This window comes from Ptychodera flava, chromosome 20, assembly GCF_041260155.1.
Source record: "Ptychodera flava strain L36383 chromosome 20, AS_Pfla_20210202, whole genome shotgun sequence".
Lineage (NCBI taxonomy): Eukaryota > Metazoa > Hemichordata > Enteropneusta > Ptychoderidae > Ptychodera > Ptychodera flava.
Window position 1 is genome coordinate 6,522,225 of NC_091947.1, and position 18,726 is coordinate 6,540,950.

The 18,726-nt window shown below is 35.6% G+C and overlaps 2 protein-coding genes across 3 annotated transcripts in view; both read left to right on the plus strand.

Moving 5' to 3' along the window:
• Positions 1-9: 9 nt before the first annotated feature.
• LOC139119872 (protein PBDC1-like) lies at positions 10-16,674 on the plus strand. The gene is made up of 6 exons (XM_070683803.1): positions 10-138; positions 1,679-1,744; positions 3,915-3,974; positions 7,253-7,393; positions 8,725-8,836; positions 14,694-16,674. The coding sequence occupies exons 1-6, from the start codon at positions 115-117 to the stop codon at positions 14,813-14,815; spliced, it is 525 nt and encodes a 174-aa protein (XP_070539904.1). The 5' UTR covers positions 10-114; the 3' UTR covers positions 14,816-16,674.
• An 836-nt stretch (positions 16,675-17,510) lies between these two features.
• LOC139119873 (exportin-7-like) overlaps positions 17,511-18,726 on the plus strand; it is a 34,470-nt gene continuing 33,254 nt past the window's right edge. For both annotated transcript variants that reach the window (XM_070683804.1, XM_070683805.1), the window contains exon 1: positions 17,511-17,582. In XM_070683804.1, the coding sequence (XP_070539905.1) occupies positions 17,568-17,582 (15 nt within the window). In that variant the 5' untranslated portion in view covers positions 17,511-17,567. The remainder of the gene's footprint in view (positions 17,583-18,726) is intronic.

Below are 18,726 nucleotides of genomic sequence, written 5' to 3' on the forward strand. Positions count from 1 at the left end.
TTTTCTACAGAAGAAAACGATTTTGTATTTTCTTTTCTCAAACGGAACCAATTTTCATAAGCTTTGAAAAAGAAGCCACACCACAGAAAGGTCAAGGGTCATGTAGCGGGAAACATGGCTGAAGGACTTGCTGGACTGGTGAGTTTCTTATCGTCACACTCTTCTCCGTTCAATTAAGAGTTTTATATTTTTGTCAGCTTCAGATATACATGAAACTGTTGTAAAATTTCTTATTCTTCCATTTAACCTTCCTTGAAGACGTGAAACCGTTGTTACATGAAATTTTTTTCGTATAACAATTGTAACATGTCCACAGTATATGTATATGTATATGTATTGTACTACACGTGCAAACGCCAATGTATAAAATTTAATGAGATTGTGAAGATGACTCACACACAGCAAGGTTTTCCTGTTGCGTCTGTATCCATCAGTTGTCGTTGACATTGAATATACCAATAATAAAAAACATGATAATAATGATAACAACAACATTATTTATTGTTCTGTTTTTTACAGCACACAATTTTACTTTATAGCTTTATAGACTTTTTTGATCCTATATTTATCATTTCTCAGCATCACCCAACTTTCATCCACTTCCATGTCATTTTAGTCATATTGCCTGTTTCAGAATCATGTAGACCACAGAGGGCAAGTCGTATAATTTTTATATATCACAATATGATGAAAGCGCAAGAGAAAAAATACAAATACAAGATATGATCTGTAATGACAGAAACACCAATCCATACCTGTAACAACAGACTCACAATTAGTCATGCATCATTATTATCCACCCCTTAAACAAAACACAAGTTACATAGTCACCAATATGAAGACAAGAAATGCAGAAAGGGAAGCAACATTTTGTTGTATATCCTTCATCATTTTCGTCATGATGCATGTTTTGTTTATTATATCCCATCCATTTAAGTCAGTAACCTTACAGTATCAAGTAGTCATATGTGAGTAATATTACTCAATATCTATATCCAAGCTGTTACATTATACTCAATGTCTAATGCCAACTCTTTACCTTTACACCCTAGAACTTGCATTTAGGGGGAGGGGAAAGGATTTTGATCTCAATGAATTTCTTTTCTCTCACTGAGCATATAGGACAATTTTGATCTTACCGTATGAATTTTCTTTTTCTGAGCTTACAGGACAATTTGAGACTGTCCTTTTTAACATAATGAATATTGCCGGGAGCTTGTGCCTACTTATCTATTCACAGATTAATTCATGAAATTTGATCGATTATTTATTTTTGCCTTCTGTTTTCATGTAAAACAAGATGTTGATTAGAGGGTATAGAATGTTGTGTACCTGATATAACTGACTTTGCCCATAAACTTTTTTCCCTTGAAAATATACCGAAAGGAACTTTCAATGACTTTCTTAACACCAACCAGTACATATGATTTTTGACAACTTTGAGCCCCACGACTTTAGAACAAATTTTTTAAGGCAGCCCTACTCATAGAAAGAGAAAAATATGACAGTATCATAGTTGCCCAGTTATTACCAAAAAAGCATTTAAAGACAGCGTATAATACAGTTAACTTTACAAGTGTACATTTGATAATGGTACATTCTACTCCAGGAAGTGATGATTACCCAGTCCATAGAGTTCACAACATGACTGTTTGTATTGTTATGGTAATTTGTACAGGGAGTGGAAGGAGCAGTCGCTGCTGCAGATGCTCTTTCAAAGCCAGCTGAGGATTACATCAATGATGTGAGTGAAAGAAGTTATTAGCTTTTTATTGGGTTTTATAACCCACTGCAAAATGTACTGTATCCTTTTTTGCTTTGAATCTTTCTCAGGCATTTCAAATTGGTGTCAGAACAGCCATTTATGAACCTTTTGCTATAAACAGCATAGCCAGTTATCTCCATTGCCAATTTAAACAATTGACTTTGTACAGTAAGATGAATATGTACCACAAGTATTCAAGTGTGGTTTTGCTACAATGATCAAATTAGTCATTATCATTCTTAATGCTAGGGCATTCTCATTTGCTGGAAGCACTGAACTCCTCCTACAAGATACTTCTGATTGGACACATAGTTACAAATATGGCTTTGTTGAATGCTTTCAATGGTATTATTGTATGGTAGAAGAATGTTGATAATATCAGCGGTTTGCAGTGAACATCTTTCTTATTTCAACCATACATTGCGTCAATGAGAACTCAAATAATATACATATTTTTTGAAGTACCTTGTTAGGTCAGATTAATGTAATTTTTGAATGTTTCATTTAAAATGTTTTGACATGAAGTATTTCACAACACATTCATAGTGACCTCGAAGAAAATTTGTTGAAATGTGTGAGTTAAAGTGCAAACTGGTAGGGTGCTGCTGCTCTTGTTAAAACAAACATACTTTTCTTTGAATTTTATATATTTTGCTCCTGTAGACATATTTTGCGGTGGTCTCAGTGATTTCCTTCTCTCAGCATTAATTAATTAAAAATATCTGTCACAAACATTGGAAAAGCATTCTTGATTAATTAATGGAAAAATGTGACCCATGCTTTAAAAAGTGAATATTGAAATGTCAAGTAGTTTTTATTGTAGTCAACAAAGTACACGTGTACAAGATTTTGCGATGTGCTATGTCTATTTACCAGTTCGTGTACACTCTAAAATAGGAGACGTTTAAAATATATCCCATAAACCCCCATGTGACTAAAATATACCAATCACCGTGTCGATAACGTCATGCGGAACACCACCGCCAACGTTGAAATGTACGTCTGAGGTCTGACATATGCGCATATCGCGACTACTCGACTGCTCGACTCGACTCTGACTATCGAGGAAAACAACAGAATCATGGAACTTAAACATTGTAAAGTTCTTGCCATGGACGGAAGATACTTTCACATGGTCTTCCAGACGTTTTTAGCTTTAGTTTTTAGCTTTTCCTTTATTTCATAGAGACAATCAGTGAATTTATACATCTATTTTTTACATCCACGTACTTCATGTGTACCTACCACGCCGGGAACACACAGACCTGTACGTAGGGCTACGGCTGCAATATACTACTAGTCAGGCAACCGGCGATCAACAATGCTTCCCGTTTTCAAAACCACGCACCGTTGCGCACCTATCGTGGCACCCACGTGTTAGCATCATTAGAAAGCTGGTTTCTGCCCCTTCGAATGATATAAGAAATAACTAAGTCAGCTAGAACTACGATCGTAAAACGCCCGCAAAAATGAGTCGACTGTCAACGTTAAAATCGTGGGAAAGTGTAATGGCGATTTGCGTATTTCAATGACTAACTTCAAAATGATGTAACGAGAAAAATCCCGCACGTACCACCCTCCAAAGCTGGCATTTTAAAGTGTAGACCATTTTGGAGATATCTTCATCCAAAAGACACCGAATATCTGTCAACCGGGGTTAAAAAACCCGCCAAGAGTTGCCAATGGGCTCGTTCCCGCAAAATCGTACATTCACTTCCGCATTCACAAATTTAAATATTCATGAAAAATACCCTTCTGCGATTGGTCAATACAAAACGTCATGACTTCAGCAAATGTCTCCTATTTTAGAGTGTACACGAACTGTGTACAGTGTGACTCTTGTCTTGCCAAGTTCATCAGTCACTATCAAGTCAAGGTAGATAAAACCAGCAAAGAATAGTGTGTCTTATGGGATGTTTTTCAATGAACTTGACCATTTGAGGACCCCTAGAGACATACACACACAAGATTTTCACTGACTTTTCTTTCTTACATGAACATGACCTTGACCTGATAGTGACAGTGAAGGTAACAATAATGTCTGTCTGGTGCCTTGATTTTGATGTTGGTCTTACATGTAAGTGACTGAACAGTTGAGTCAGAATCTCAAAAGTGTCAACTGATTATTGCTTTTCATTTCACATTTCAGCCAAAGATTGAGCTACAATGGGCAATGAAGGCCTACCATCATGCAGAGACATACTTTAATGTAAGTGGGCTGACGTCAAAGGTCAGACTGAGGTTAAAGGTCATTTTTATTTTACCATCTGTCCTACAATTTGCCATTCTTTATCCATCAAAATCCTCAGTATGATCGGAAAACATCATCTGAAGAGCTCTATTGACATGAATTGTGGAGTGAAGGGACTTGCTAATCACATTTTGAGTTAACAGAGAATAATTCTTTTTAGTTTGCAATATCTTTCATCTTCCTTTAAGAGCAGAATGCCAGTAGAGATCACCTTTTATAGTAAAATCTAAAATGAATGGATCTGTTGTTTGTAATCAATTCATAACTTGACCATTGAGAACTAAATTTCAGATGTTGTCAAAACATTTCTCTCCCACTTGCCTATGCAAATATGAAAACAAACAGGAAAAATACTGCTCTCCCATGAGATATAAAGAGTTTACGTTCTGGTATCAAAAATCAAAAATAAACGGGAAGTGCAAAGATGGTCATTGTTCGGTAATGGCAATGGGTAACAATCTTACATCCGATTGTGTGTGAACTATTTCATGACTGCATTTTTATCTTCATGACTATAGACTATAGTCTATAGAAGCTATTGGGATGGGTATCCGTCCGGCGTCAGTCTGTATGTATGTATGTATGTATGTATGTCCGTTTGTGAGGCGTCCGTCCACTCAAATATCTTGAGAACCGCAGTACTTACTGATTTGATATTTGTTGTGTAGATGAAAAATATGATTTTGAGAAACTGTTTTTTTTTAATTTTTTGATATTGTTGAAAATAGGCAAATAAATGCCAAAAAAGGTGTTTTTGGTAAAAATCTTCTTCTTCATAACCGCTGGTCAGACAGCTTTGTTATTTGGTATACAGGTCCCTAGGGACAACCCAACTTAGATTTGTTCAAATGGTGATGAAATATGCAAATCTGTATTTTTAAGGAATTTTTTTTGTCATTTTTGATCAAAATTTGACTTACATTGTATGTAATTCTTGTACTGTATAAACCCTATCAATTCACCCAGAAAAAAATATTCATATGATTTTAAATAATTGAATTAATTAGGAAATCATCAAAGCCAAAATAATTTTAGTGTAGAATTATCAGAAAGTTCAACTTTTTTTTGACAGTTCATAGTGAAATGCTTACCATCTTGGAGGATTAAAACATGTAAAGGCAACTTTCCTGAATCCCAACTTTGACATATTCTGAACCATCATTTATTGTGCCCTGTATGTTATCTAAAAGAAATTGCTCAAAATAGTTTGTCATGATAGGGTGGTCAAATAAATAGAGATAGAGAAAGTTCTAATTTCCATTTATGGTTGACTTGGTAAGGATAAAATAAAATTACTTTTTGAGGAAAAAAATAGAGTGGTCAATTAAAAGAGTGGTCAAAGTGATAGGGTTTTTATGGTAAAGCTGGGCTGTAAGATTCCTCATGTGCTATTTATAGCAATTATGCAATCTGTGTAAACAGTGTAATGAAAGTGTTACATGATGCTTTTGATGACCTTGAACTTCTTAAGTTTCAAACATTTGTCTCTTCAGTGTGCTTTCTCTGAGTAAGTACAGTCTCAACTTGGTGGAGGCATCATGGGCCAGTGGCTAGAGCAGTGGACTCACAATCAAAGGATGGTGAGTTCGAGCCCCGGCATGGCTATGGTGTTGTGTCCTTGAGCAAGGCACTTTATTCCTCATTGCTTCTCCCCACCCAGGAGTGATGGGTACCTGGTAGGACAGTGGTTGTAATGTGTGCGTTTAGCTCTGCTGCGCTTATTGGCTGCACATGTGAGCTGTTGTTTGCTCCCCAGGGAGTTGAGTGGTATCATATTAGGTCCAGTGACCAGGGGTAATAATAATTGTAAAGCGCCTTGATCACATGAACTTGTGGATATGAGCGCTATATAAGAACCATTATTATTATTATATTATTATTATTCAACAGAACTTACTTACAATGTTAATTTGAAAGTTAAAATGAAAATACTGATAAAGGTAACCAGCTTAAGATTCTTTATAACCTGACAGATATGCTGTTTTTTTATGACGAAAATCTTGATTTAAGCAAGTCTTGTTTACTTTAATTAGAATGTAATTAACTCTCGTTTATTAGCTACTATAGACTAATATAGTCTATAGAAGCTATTGGGATGGTATCCGTCCGGCGTGCACCGTCAGTATGTATGTATGTATGTATGTATGTATGTATGTATGTATGTATGTATGTATGTGTGTATGTATGTCCGTTTGTGAGGCGTCCGTCCTCTCAAATATTGAGAACTGCAGTACTTACTGATTTGATATTTGTTGTGTGGATAAAATATATGATTTTGAGAAACTATTTTTTATTAATTTTTGATATTGTTGAAAATATGCAAATTAGCACCAAAAAAGGCGTTTTTGGTAAAAAATCTTCTTCATAACCACTGGTCAGACAGCTTTGTTATTTGGTATACAGGTCCCTAGGGATAACCCAACTTAGATTTGATAAAATTGTGATGAAATATGCAAATCTGTATTTTTACGGAATTTTTTTTCCATTTTTGGTCAGGCCATCCTGAAATGAGCTATCAAAGATATCCACCTTCTTCATCAATACATGTGTCACAAAAGGTTATTCTCTACATAACACAACAGAGCTCTGTCAACTGTTGAGTCGCTTGTTTTTTCAAAACCGCTGGTCAGACAGTTTTAATATTTGGTTTACAGGTCCCTAGGATGACCTTAGTGAGATAATTTCATACAGTCAGGAAATACTTAATTTTGTATCCATGTCTATAGTAGCTTCAGGGACTTTGGCCCTATGTTTTATTTTCATGACCATAAGGTTGTGGAAAAAGTCCATGTTTCTTGATGTCACCTGAGCAACCCTATGTTTCAAGTGCTGCTGGTCCCTGAGAGCCAAAACTGCATCAAGTTCAATTTTTCAAATAATGGTTGGGGTTCTTAAAAAATGGTGGAAGTATAGTTATGGCCAAGTCTAACAAAAACTTGTTGGCCTCGTCATAGTATTGCCGAGACAAAACACTGTCAGAACAGAACATGGCAAAACTAGGTTAGTAGACAATGTAACCCAACAATATGCCATCCAAAGCATGCTGCTACCATAGCAACGGCAAACTCTAGGCATAATCCAGTCATTATTGTGCTGAATTAAAGCTTTGTATCAGCATGATAGAACACATTGTCAAAGAATTGCATGTGTGCGTCATTGTGTGTTTGCATAAATTAAGATAGAGACTGGAAGAATATTAACATTATATCATTTTGTGTTTTGTTCTTTCATTACAGCTTATTTCATCAGTGGACCCTCGAAGGCTGAAGCTGACAAAATTTGATGATGAAATTTACGCAGAGTTCAGAAAAGATTTCAAAGATATGAACGTAGAGCTCCTCAACGAAGATGATTTGAAAACATTGTCAGCAAAATCAGTATGTACTTTGCTGGTTTCTAAGTGCTATAGCTGTCAGTATTTACAGATAGATAATATAGGGTTATTCACAAAATACGGCCCTGTATGGACGTGGGCTCAGTGAGTGACGTATTGGACGAGCCGAAGGCGAGTCCAATACGTCACTCACTGAGCCCTCGTCCATACAGGGCCGTATTTTGTGTATAACCCTATTATTATACACCTCCCTCCATTAATTGTCCGTATAAACTAATTCTATGGTAAATTTTGAGGGATGCGGCACGTGCGACATGAGTGGAACGCACACGATTGTTGAAATTAAAATTGCTACAAACCCCTGAAAATTTGCGCGTCGCGCGTCTCCCGTATTCGGGACTCCGCGTACTATACAAAATACGGAAAGTTATTGGACGGTCAAACTCCCATAGGTCACGGCAGTAGGTGTATAATAATGAACATTACTGCAAGTAGAGTCACATAAATACAATGTCAATCTACCAGATTCCATAAAATAGTAGGGAACACCGTTTTGGCAGGCATGAAGAACAGTACACCAAATATGAAGTCAAATTTCAGTAATCTATGAGGTCCTTAACACCTTTACAGGATTTTGTCAAGGTCAAGGTTGGGATGGTAATATAAATCTACAATTGATGACATACAACAATATCGCATACTCTTCTGTAATAGGGCTGTCTGCAAATGACATCATTGTTCTCTCATTAATATGCAAAAATGAAAATTTGTCTGCAAATTTAGAGTACATCTTTGGCAATTATGCATGCAAGAAGCTTGAAAATATTACTTCATCGGCAACTGCCTATGTTAGGATGAACACTAGAAAAAACATTACCAGCTCAGACATCAAGCTACAACAACACCCACACATGCAACTCTGATTGGCAGTGGTGTCTGATGTCGGATGTGTACAGCTATATTTTAATAGTAACATATCAGCAACCATGAATAGCACCATTTGTCTAGAATTTTAGAAGAGAAATCAATTGCTTCACAAGGAGACCCATAGACACCAAAATTAAATGAGATAGTGTCTAGACATTGAATCTTTTCATTAGTTTGTGGAAGTCGTGAGGTGGAGTACATTCTTGAGAATAAGAATTTCAAAATGGCAGTTTTCATGAAGTAATTTAGACAGAAATATGCATGCCACGTCTCCATGTGGATAATTTAACTTTTCAATTTGTGTCCAGTATTCCAATGAACAAAGTATGATAGAAATGAAACACTTTACTTCACTATTTATATATATTCATTAATTAAGTTATTTTCATGAATCTTCAAAGTATTTAATAATTGCTAACCAATTCCAACACTTGCCTAATGTTTCAGAAATGGCGGCCATTTTGTAACCATTTTGAAGGTCAAGTTGATGATTTTAACTATGGTACCCTCCTGAGACTGGATGCCAGCAATGAATATTCAGAGAAAAATTCAATTTTAGGTGAGAACCAAATCAATATTTTTTCTTTGTTTTCTTATTCTCTTATCCTATATTTACTCCCTATACAAGTTTTTAAAGATATGGCATTAGAGATATGATCCTTTCTTGATGAAAACACTCATATCTGTGTTATAGTATGTGTGGCATTATTGACTGTAGCAATTGATAATACATGTGAATGAATTAACTGTTTGAAGCATGAACCTCTGCCTTGGGTACTGACACTGATCACAAATTTTCAGAGTCTGAATTAATTATCATAATGAACACTTGTACTTGCTTTATCCAAAATTTTTTTTTCAACATCTTTTAGATAAAGGTGTGTGTTTTATAAAGCAAATGATACAGAATTTATAGTGATCACAACTATGTATTTTCTTGAAATACATATTTTCTGGCGATTGGTCAAATTTTTGTGAGAATCTTTAAATTTATGTCAAAATGTGCTGCACCTTTGTATGTTGAACCTATGCTCTGCATAGGTTCAACATACAAACATACCCATACAAGTGCAGACAGGCAGCAGCCTGCACTAGTCTGCATAAGCTACAGTTTTAAAGTAAATTTCAGCAGTTATAATAATACAGTACCAATGGTACTTTATTCTTTCATAGACCGTCAGTCACGAGTTTGTAACCTATTATTTGGATTCTTCAGGTTCTTCAAACCACAGACCAATCTGAATTGTAAGAATTGCTCTTGAATACCACAGGTACCAAGAATGTCGGCATTTTTAGCCTTTGAGCAACACCACCCAGAATTTGAAAGATTATATTTGTCACGACAAGGTCTGAGTGAATTCCAGGACTGTCCAGACATAGCCATGGCAATGTAATAAGTCATTCCAACAGAAACATTTAGCCATTGCCTTTTTAATATTACCTCAAAATTAAAATCTACAAAATGTATAAAATAGATGTTGAAACATTTAAAGCATACTTTGTTCAAACCGAAGCTCCAAAGTCTTTTATGCTCTGCATAGGTTCAACCTACAAACATACCCATACAAGTGCAGACAGGCAGCAGGCCTGCACTAGTCTGCATAAGCTACAGTTTTAAAGTAAATTTCAACAGTTATAATAATACAGTACCAATGGTACTTAATGCGGTACTACAGGTACAAATGACTTCATGCTGTACATCAAAGACAAAAATGAATAACATCACTGCACAGATTTTGTAAATGGTATATGTTGCCCTAAGATCAAAAACCCTTCTCAGTGTCAATTCCTGTAGGTAACGAAACAGATTTCTTACTGTTTTTAGTCTGGGTGATATCTATAGAGATCGTAAAAACATCCCATATCATTTGTACAAATTAATGGTAATTCCCTATTTTCTATCAACACATAGATGTACAGAATGATCTTAATTTCTGCTCCCAGGATACATAGAGATCGTGATTCTTGTAAATTTTTTAACAAAGAAAATACCAGTTCCTAAATAACTGTACTAAGTATCTTTTTTATATGCTGAGTTCACATCAATAATAGTTTTTTTGTACTCTGTGAATACCCGCTATTGACCATTTATAGACATTACAGACATTGATGCTGTTGACAAGTTGTTCTGAAAAGCCAAATACTGTATATGCTTCACAGAGTAGCCCAAGAAACTCTTTTTAGTCCCGCGGACGAAGTCCGCCGGGACTTATAGATTGGGTCCTGTCCGTGTGTGCGTCTGTCCATCCGTCCGTCCATCCGTCCGTCCGTCATCAACAGTTTCTCAGACACTGCTGAACCCATTTTGTTCAAACTTGGCACAAAGGCATAGCACTATGACCTACAGATGCACATCGATTTATTTTGCGATACGATCCAATATGGCCGCCAGACGGCCATTTTATTACAATTTTTTCATGTACAGAGCCATAACTCAGACATGTTTCAACCAATTTTATTCAAAGTTGGTACAAGGACCTTGACCAATGTCATAGATATGCACGTCAATTTGTTTTGTGATATGATCCAATATGGCTGCCAGGCGGCCATTTTATTACAATTTTTTCATGTACAGAGCCATAACTCAGACATGTTTCAACCGATTTTATTCAAAGTTGGTACAAGGACATTGACCAATGTCATAGATATGCACGTCAATTTGTTTTGTGATATGATCCAATATGGCTGCCAGGCGGCCATTTTATTACGATTTTTTCATGTACAGAGCCATAACTAAGGCACGTTACGTTTCAACCGATTTTATTCAAAGTTGGTACAAGGACAATGACCAATGTCATACATATGCACATTGATTTGTTTTGTTATACGATCCAATATGGCCACCAGGCGGCCATTTTGTTTCTATTTTTTTATGTACAGAGCCATAACTCAGGCATATCTCAATCAATTTATTCAAAGTTGGTACAAGGACATTGACCTATGTCATATATATGCATGTCGATTTGTTTTGTGATACGATCCAATATGGCCACTAGGCGGCCATTTTATTACGATTTTTTTCATGTACAGCGCCATAACTCAGACATGTTTCAACCGATTTTATTCAAAGTTGGTACAAGGACATTGACCAATATCATAGATATGCACGTCAATTTGTTTTGTGATATGATCCAATATGGCTGCTGTGCAGCCATTTTGTTATGATTTTTTCATGTACAGAGCCATAATTCAGGCATATCTCAACTGATTTTATTCAAAGTTGGTACAAGGACATTGACCTATGTCATACATATGCACATTGATTTGTTTTGTGATACGATCCAATATGGCCACCTTGTGGCCATTTTTTTTACGATTTTCCATGTCCTGAACCATAACTCAGACATGTATCAAGCAAATTTATTCAAAGTTGGTACAAGGACATTGACTTATCAGGGAAAGACACTAAGGGTTGTCCGATTGCCCGGGGCAAGTGAAAGTCGCGTTCGGGCAAGTGAACCTCCGATGCCACTTGCCCGACGGGACAAGTGAAAAAAATAATACCTAGAAATCGAATTCACGAGAGCGATTTTCTGGTGAGGGAACACGGACTTAAACAACAAAAAATTTTCGTTATGTCATTGTGAACATTTCCATAAGATTTTTCATAAAATTGCATGAAGAGTTGATGAAAAGAATCATGTAATCGTTTTCAATAAAATGCAGTTCAAACAATACCACCGGTTAAATACCGTACGCGGATTTTGCATATGAAAAAGCTGTTCAGCTGGTGGAGCGTACGTTCACCAAAGTTCATTGCATTGACTGTGAGGTTACGGTGTCTCAAAATATGTTGATACGGTAAAAAAAGAAACACACAGCGGTTTTTGTGCTTTGTATGAACGTTTATAATGATATAAAAATAAAGTCCAGTGGTGAAAAATCACCACAAAAAAGGGAGTTTTACTAAAACGTACTCTTCAATGTTAACTTGAAAGTGACAGTGAGTGGCATCGTGGCAAGACCGCATGCAATGAAAGTCATGAGCAAGCTTTGGTGTCAACGGGTCCAGTCTTTGAATTTTCAATGAACACTGACTTAATTTTCAGGTCAATAAGCTAAAAGTTACTTGTCCGTGGCGACCAACCTCTCTGTTTGTGAATTTTCCCATTCTAAAATGACTGTCAAGAAGCAATTGGAGCGAGTTTGACATCGAGAAATTCATCTTTCAAGACACATAGAAACCACCGGCGCCGTAGGTTGTTGGTTTAAATTCTATTTAGTCTGCGCATGAGCATTAAAAAGACCACCTAGGTTATTAGAAAAACATAGGATACTGGTATAGTGCAATGGTAATCCAAACTTCATAGGGCTTGTGTATGATGTCAGCGCAGTAAAAACATGACAAAGAAGTACATTATTTTTCAGAAGCTTCAAACATTCCTTTATAGCTACAGATTTTTTTCTTTCTGTATATATAAGTTAAAACTTTTAACTGCAAAATACTTTGAAGGTACAATTAAAATGGCTGTTATTATTTGTACATTAAGACCTAAGAAAGAAAACATACAAACATATGAACTGTTAGAATTTTTTCTATGAATATGAAAGCCCCACTAGCTGTAAATCTTGAAATTTGTTGACCTAAAAGGCTTCCTATTTTTTCTGGTTTTCTTTAAACTCTACCCATTATAGGATATAGTCTTTTGCAGCTTTACAAAACATTCTTTAGTGAAAAATTGGACAAGTAAATTTACATTTTAACCATTATTTTGATTTCCCACCATACTACAAAGAAAACAAAACATTTTTGTCCCAGTTGAAAACATTCAACACTATGCATTACATTGGACTACTCTGTTGTTTCCGTGAATATTCAAATGCATATATGCACGGTGTACACTGTTTTTTGCTATGTTTGCATTGGGTGCCATTTTACGTTTGGGCACACATTATTTTTCTTGTTCAAAATTGCACATGCAGTCTCACTGGGCAGTTAACAATACTTGTATTCCAACCCCTCAAAGAGCACATTCCCAAAATCTTGTTTTAGTTCAGAAGTAAACTCACATAAAGAATGCTATATGATACTGCTAGTGGGGCTTTGATAATTGATTTAATATAAATGAGCCATCCAGCACTCTTAGAAGTGTGAGGAGAACCCTATGAGAATGTCTAACATTTTCTCACGATAACATGATAATTTTCAAAACAAAGTGTGTGAAATGAAAAACCAATGTTTTAGCTTTTTTCAAACACGTAAATTATACTGGGCAAGTGGTTTTCCAATTCGGGCAAGTGAACCGAGCCCCCCACTTGCCCGAAGGGCAAGTGGATAAAAAAATAGTGTCTTTCCCTGACTTATAGTATACATATGTACTTCGATATAAATATGTACTTTGATTTGTTTCTCGATATGGTCCGATATGGCCACATGGTGGCAATTTTGTTATGGTTTTTTTCATGTCGAGAGCCATAACTCTGGCAAGTCTCAACTGATTTTATTCAAAGTTTGTACCTGGACATTGACTTATGTCATACATATACATGTTGATTTTTTAAACAGTAAGATCAAATATCGCTGCGTGGCGGCGATTTTGTTACAATTTTCTCATGTACTGAGCCATAACTCAGACATATTTCCACCAGTATCATTCAAAGTTGGTACAAGGACATTGACATATTTCATACATGCTCGTCAATTTGTTTCACGTCATGTAGCAGTATCATGTCAATTATTGAAGTTTCATAATTAGGCTGATATGTCAAGAAATACTACATCAAATTTCATGAAACTTTGTACAGATGTTAAGCTCACATTGCTTTAACAGTTGAAAAGACATTTATCGGTGTCATTTTAATTGCATATTATGTAATGAACTTTCCTAATTAGAGTGACTGATATATCCACAAATACAACGTCAAATTTGATGAAACTTGATACAGATGTTGATCTCATAGTGTTGTAAATACTGCATTAAACTTTATGAAATATGGTACCGGTGATAATCTATTAGTGTTAGGATAGTATGAAAAAATGTTTTGCAACATCCTGTCAACTAATTCCCAGTTGACTCATTTAATGACCTTTAGGATAGTGGCCTACATTGGTTTTTATGTTTTTCATCACCATGGAACTCATTCTTGGCCATTGAGCGCCATCTGTATCAAAGTATTTTTATCACAGGACCTGTAATCAAAGTACCCATTAGCAAGCGGGGACTGTGTCATCAACGATGACTTTTTATTAAGAGGAATGCAGACACTGAAAATATTGTGAAAAGTGGCAGGTAACTGAGCTTCAACAAGGGCGTTTTAGTAAATTGCAAATTTTTAGAATGAAATTTTAGTCTCATTGCAGTTACAAATTAAAAATTATTGGCCGTTGTTTGTAAGAAGTCTGGTAATGGTTACAAGAGTCATTTTACAAAAGCTTCTTTCATTTGTATATTATATTTTCTCATTTCTCATTTCAGTGACAAGAATCCAATTTTATGCCATTGAGGTCGCAAGGAACAAAGAAGGATACAATGACTGCGTCTACAATAAGACAGCTCAAAAGAAAAGTGAAACTTCAAAAGAAGCGACAACATCATAGCAGAGAAATCAAAAAGTTTAAAACAAGACACACACACAGCAATAGTGGTGTTATTCTACTGTACAGTGTTAGTCAGATCCAATGTTGAACATTTACTCAAAACTCATAGCATTAAATTTGTACTGTCATCAAAATGTATTTTTCAGAATCAAAATACTTGATTGTCCAAATGTTATCAATGAACTATGTTTGTGGATATCATAGAGATCTTCTGCTTGAACCACAGGGTTCATGTTATTTTGAAGGCAGAGATAAGAAGCTCTACTAACTGCATTAGGAAAACCACTTTTTCAGTATATCATGCTAACAGATAAAGCGTATGCCTCATATATTGAATGGCGCACACTCCATAAGATTCAATGGTAACTTGTCGGGCCACATGGGCATCATTAATTTGACTGAAAGTGAACTGAAGCTATTTCAACTTGACAACTTTGGAATTTAAAAATGTTCAAATTACATGTTTTACATAGGTAATATAGTTTTTAGAAAATTATGTATGAAAAATTGATAAACCGCGTAAATATCAACATGCCATTGGACGATGAAGATGTTCAATTTTTTGAACAGATTGTCATTTTACATAGAAATAAAGCACATTGTCATTTGCAAAAAACCAAAAATTTTGAGTGAAAATTGTGGAAGAAAGGCATGTAATAAAAACATTATAGCCCAAACAAGGGACTATATGTACCCTTGAGGCAGTAGACAATTTGCCCTCCTAATGTCAGGCAAGTGGTAACCTACCCCCGGGCACACAGTCCCTTGTTTAGGCTATGATATATTACATTTCAAGCAGTTCTCATTTTCAATGCAATGACATAAATAGAATCTTTACCTGTTACCCCTAATTGCCTGTAAACAGGTCCACACTCACCATCAATGATAATAATTTTGGGCCAAACCATGATGGTAAAAGTGTTAAATGTTTTATATTGTAAGATTTTGTTGAAGAAAATCAGGGTACTTGTCATTTGACCAAAAAGATACAGCTGTCACAGATAGAAAGAACTGTCAGCGATGCCTAACAAAGATTAAAACATGAAAATCTTTCAGTGATCATTCAAAGATGATAAACATTATGAAAAGCATTATAAAGTCTAAGTTGGTAATATCTTAGATAAATAGATCAAACATTTTAGAAGACAGCATGTGTGGTCCAACTCTACACTGTCTTGGCATACATTATTCAGTATGACCACTTTAGATTTGCCACCATAGGCTTTCTGGCATTTATTTAGCATTTCCTCAGAGTATGACTTGATCAGCAAAAGATGGTGGGAAGTTTGCCATCTTTTCTAAAATTTGTGTTTAACAGACTGTCTCCAAAGAACACGTATTATTTGTTTATAAGGAACTGCGTTTAGAAATGACAAACTCTAAAAAAAAACTAACATTCGGGATGTACTAAAATACTGCAAGACATATCTTTATATTGCAATATCTATAAAACAGTTTCATGGGCAGTGTTCTTTTCTTGTTTGTGAGGATAATAGGAAAAGTAAATTCCTAAACTGCTGGATTTTTTTAACCAAAAAAGTAATGAAAATTCAGTAGATGTAGGTGCAAAGGACAGCCAGAGAAAGACCCTGATGGGTTGTACAGTATCAAATATCCCTTAATCTCAGAGAAATCTCTATTTAAAAATATGTGGTCATGAACACAAGCATAGCTGGCTACTGTGTATTAAACACTATCGCTGACAGACATAATGAGAAAGGTAAAGTATGCTGAGTCTCAGCAGTGCCATTGAGGCTGTACTTGTCCACTTACATGCCGGTTCATTCGTGAAACATGAAAGTCCTGTGATTGTAATTAGATGATATAACTGAAATGATAATAAAGTAAGAAAAATGTTACGTACTGAGTCTGATTTTGTCATTTCCTTACAAGTGTGTGAGATGCAGAGCATCAGTGTAATCATGTCTATGCAATGAGCAAAGATGCTGCTACGTAGAATAGTATGAATACCTGGTGGGTGTCTGGTAAAAAAATGAACACACTGTACAAAACCTTTGTACCAATAATTGCCAGTATAAATTTCCTAAATCAATTATTTTTCTAATAAATAGAGTTCAATATCAAGTCCTTGTTTTGCCAGCAAAATTATCAGAGAGAGACCAGGCTATTTACTTTTGTTTAGATTTATAAAGTTAAAGTAACAATGCTTTTTTTGTTATATTTTATTTGAAATCTTCTTTTCAAAAAGCACCTTGTGGTAGTTTTCAAATTTGGTGCTGCCATTCCCTATGATGTTTTTGATGTAAACCGTGTAGTTTGACTGTACCTCAAAAAGATTTTCAAAGCTGATCTAGGTTCTGTTAAAAATACCAACAGTATATTGTGTTTAATGTAAATACAGATCATATCTGTATAAAGTGATGTGATAAAATCTGAGCACAGGTTCATCGATACAATTTTTTTCATCAAAGTAGTGCATCACAGATCAGTATTTTGTTACTGGTGTACAAATGGAGATCAAGGTGCAGTGATTTTTGATTTCAATTTCTACATAACTGAGGAAGTTTATAACAGCCACAAAATCGTCAAGCTCTGTTTTCTTCCCGATGTATGCAATACGATACCTTAATTCAGGAAAAATGGCTGTATTTCAGTCGCATTAGTTAAACATTGAAAAGTGATTTCAATTCCTCATGTTTATTGCTCTACCTTTTGAGATGTTGGCGCCCTCTGTCTTAACTGAACGAGGGCGCTGTTAGGCTAGTGCGGTCACGGACTTCTGAAAAACAAAATGGCGGAAGATCAGGTAGGAGAAAATATTGCGTGACACTGCGCATTTCTAGTCATCCAATCCGTAAATTCAGAAAGAATTCGCGGAAGTATTTTCCTTAGTTTGTTATGCATACGGTTTCAGACTTTGCCTTGCGGTCAAAAATTAATCCGTAATCAGGTACCCTCAACCATGGTTTGGTACCCCGATGTGTATCGACGGCACATCTCGCTGAAACTGAAGCGTGTGGCTGTTTATGTGAATTTGCATTTCCCTCGTTTTGTAAAAATGTGGTTGCCTGTCAAAGTTTCAATATCCGAACAATACCATTGTTTATCCCATTTTAGTTTTCACCCGCGTTAGCTAAAAGCCACCTTGAAAAGTCAACTAAATTTGTTAATTGAGTTACCCGTCATGCGCACGTGCGAAACACCATATATGAACTCGTCTCAAGAAATACAGTTTTCTACCAGTTCGCAGTTGTGCTGTACCCTGTGTTGACTGTTGTTTGGATATTGGTATGGCTCGTAATTCAGCTATTTGCGCGGTATACACTAAAGGGGACGTATTAACACCGTCAGTTAATCTGCCTACGAATATAACTGTCCATTGTTTTGAGATACTGGACGTTCAAGAGGGATTTGAGTCCATGCTGGCGAAGCGATCCGAGCGAATAACTAGATAACATCACATTATTCGAAGACCACTCTTTCTCATCAGTAAAAGTGAAACTTCAATAAAAGTTCCCAGAATAATTTAATCCTTGATAAATAAATATGATGCAATCACACGTATTTGGAGAGTAGAACATAATGGAACTAATATGATGGTGGATTAACTCCTTCTGAAAAAGAGCATGTTCTGCCAGTAGATTCTAGACTTTGAAAACAATGAAAATTACAACAAATATGTAGATGACCGAGACATCCCTAGGTATTGCCAAATAGAATAAATTTTATCCTTTTGGAAAACTCTACACCTTCAAATATATCAAATTGCACTCCCATGTCGTTTAATGTCAAATACACATGAGATTTGAAGTTATTAAGTATAAATCAACTGTGAACATAGTGAATGTGTATGTCAACAAAGAAAGCATATTTGTGCAATTATGGTGTTTGTGCAAACATTCTCCCACCACAGAGGGAGGGACCGGCAATTTAATATTTTACTCATATTT

Coding starts and splice junctions, on each gene's coding strand:
- LOC139119872 (XM_070683803.1), top strand. CDS start 115: ATGGCTGAAGGACTTGCTGGACTG. Junction 139..1,678: donor CTGAAGGACTTGCTGGACTG/GTGAGTTTCTTA, acceptor TAATTTGTACAG/GGAGTGGAAGGAGCAGTCGC. Junction 3,975..7,252: donor ATGCAGAGACATACTTTAAT/GTAAGTGGGCTG, acceptor CTTTCATTACAG/CTTATTTCATCAGTGGACCC.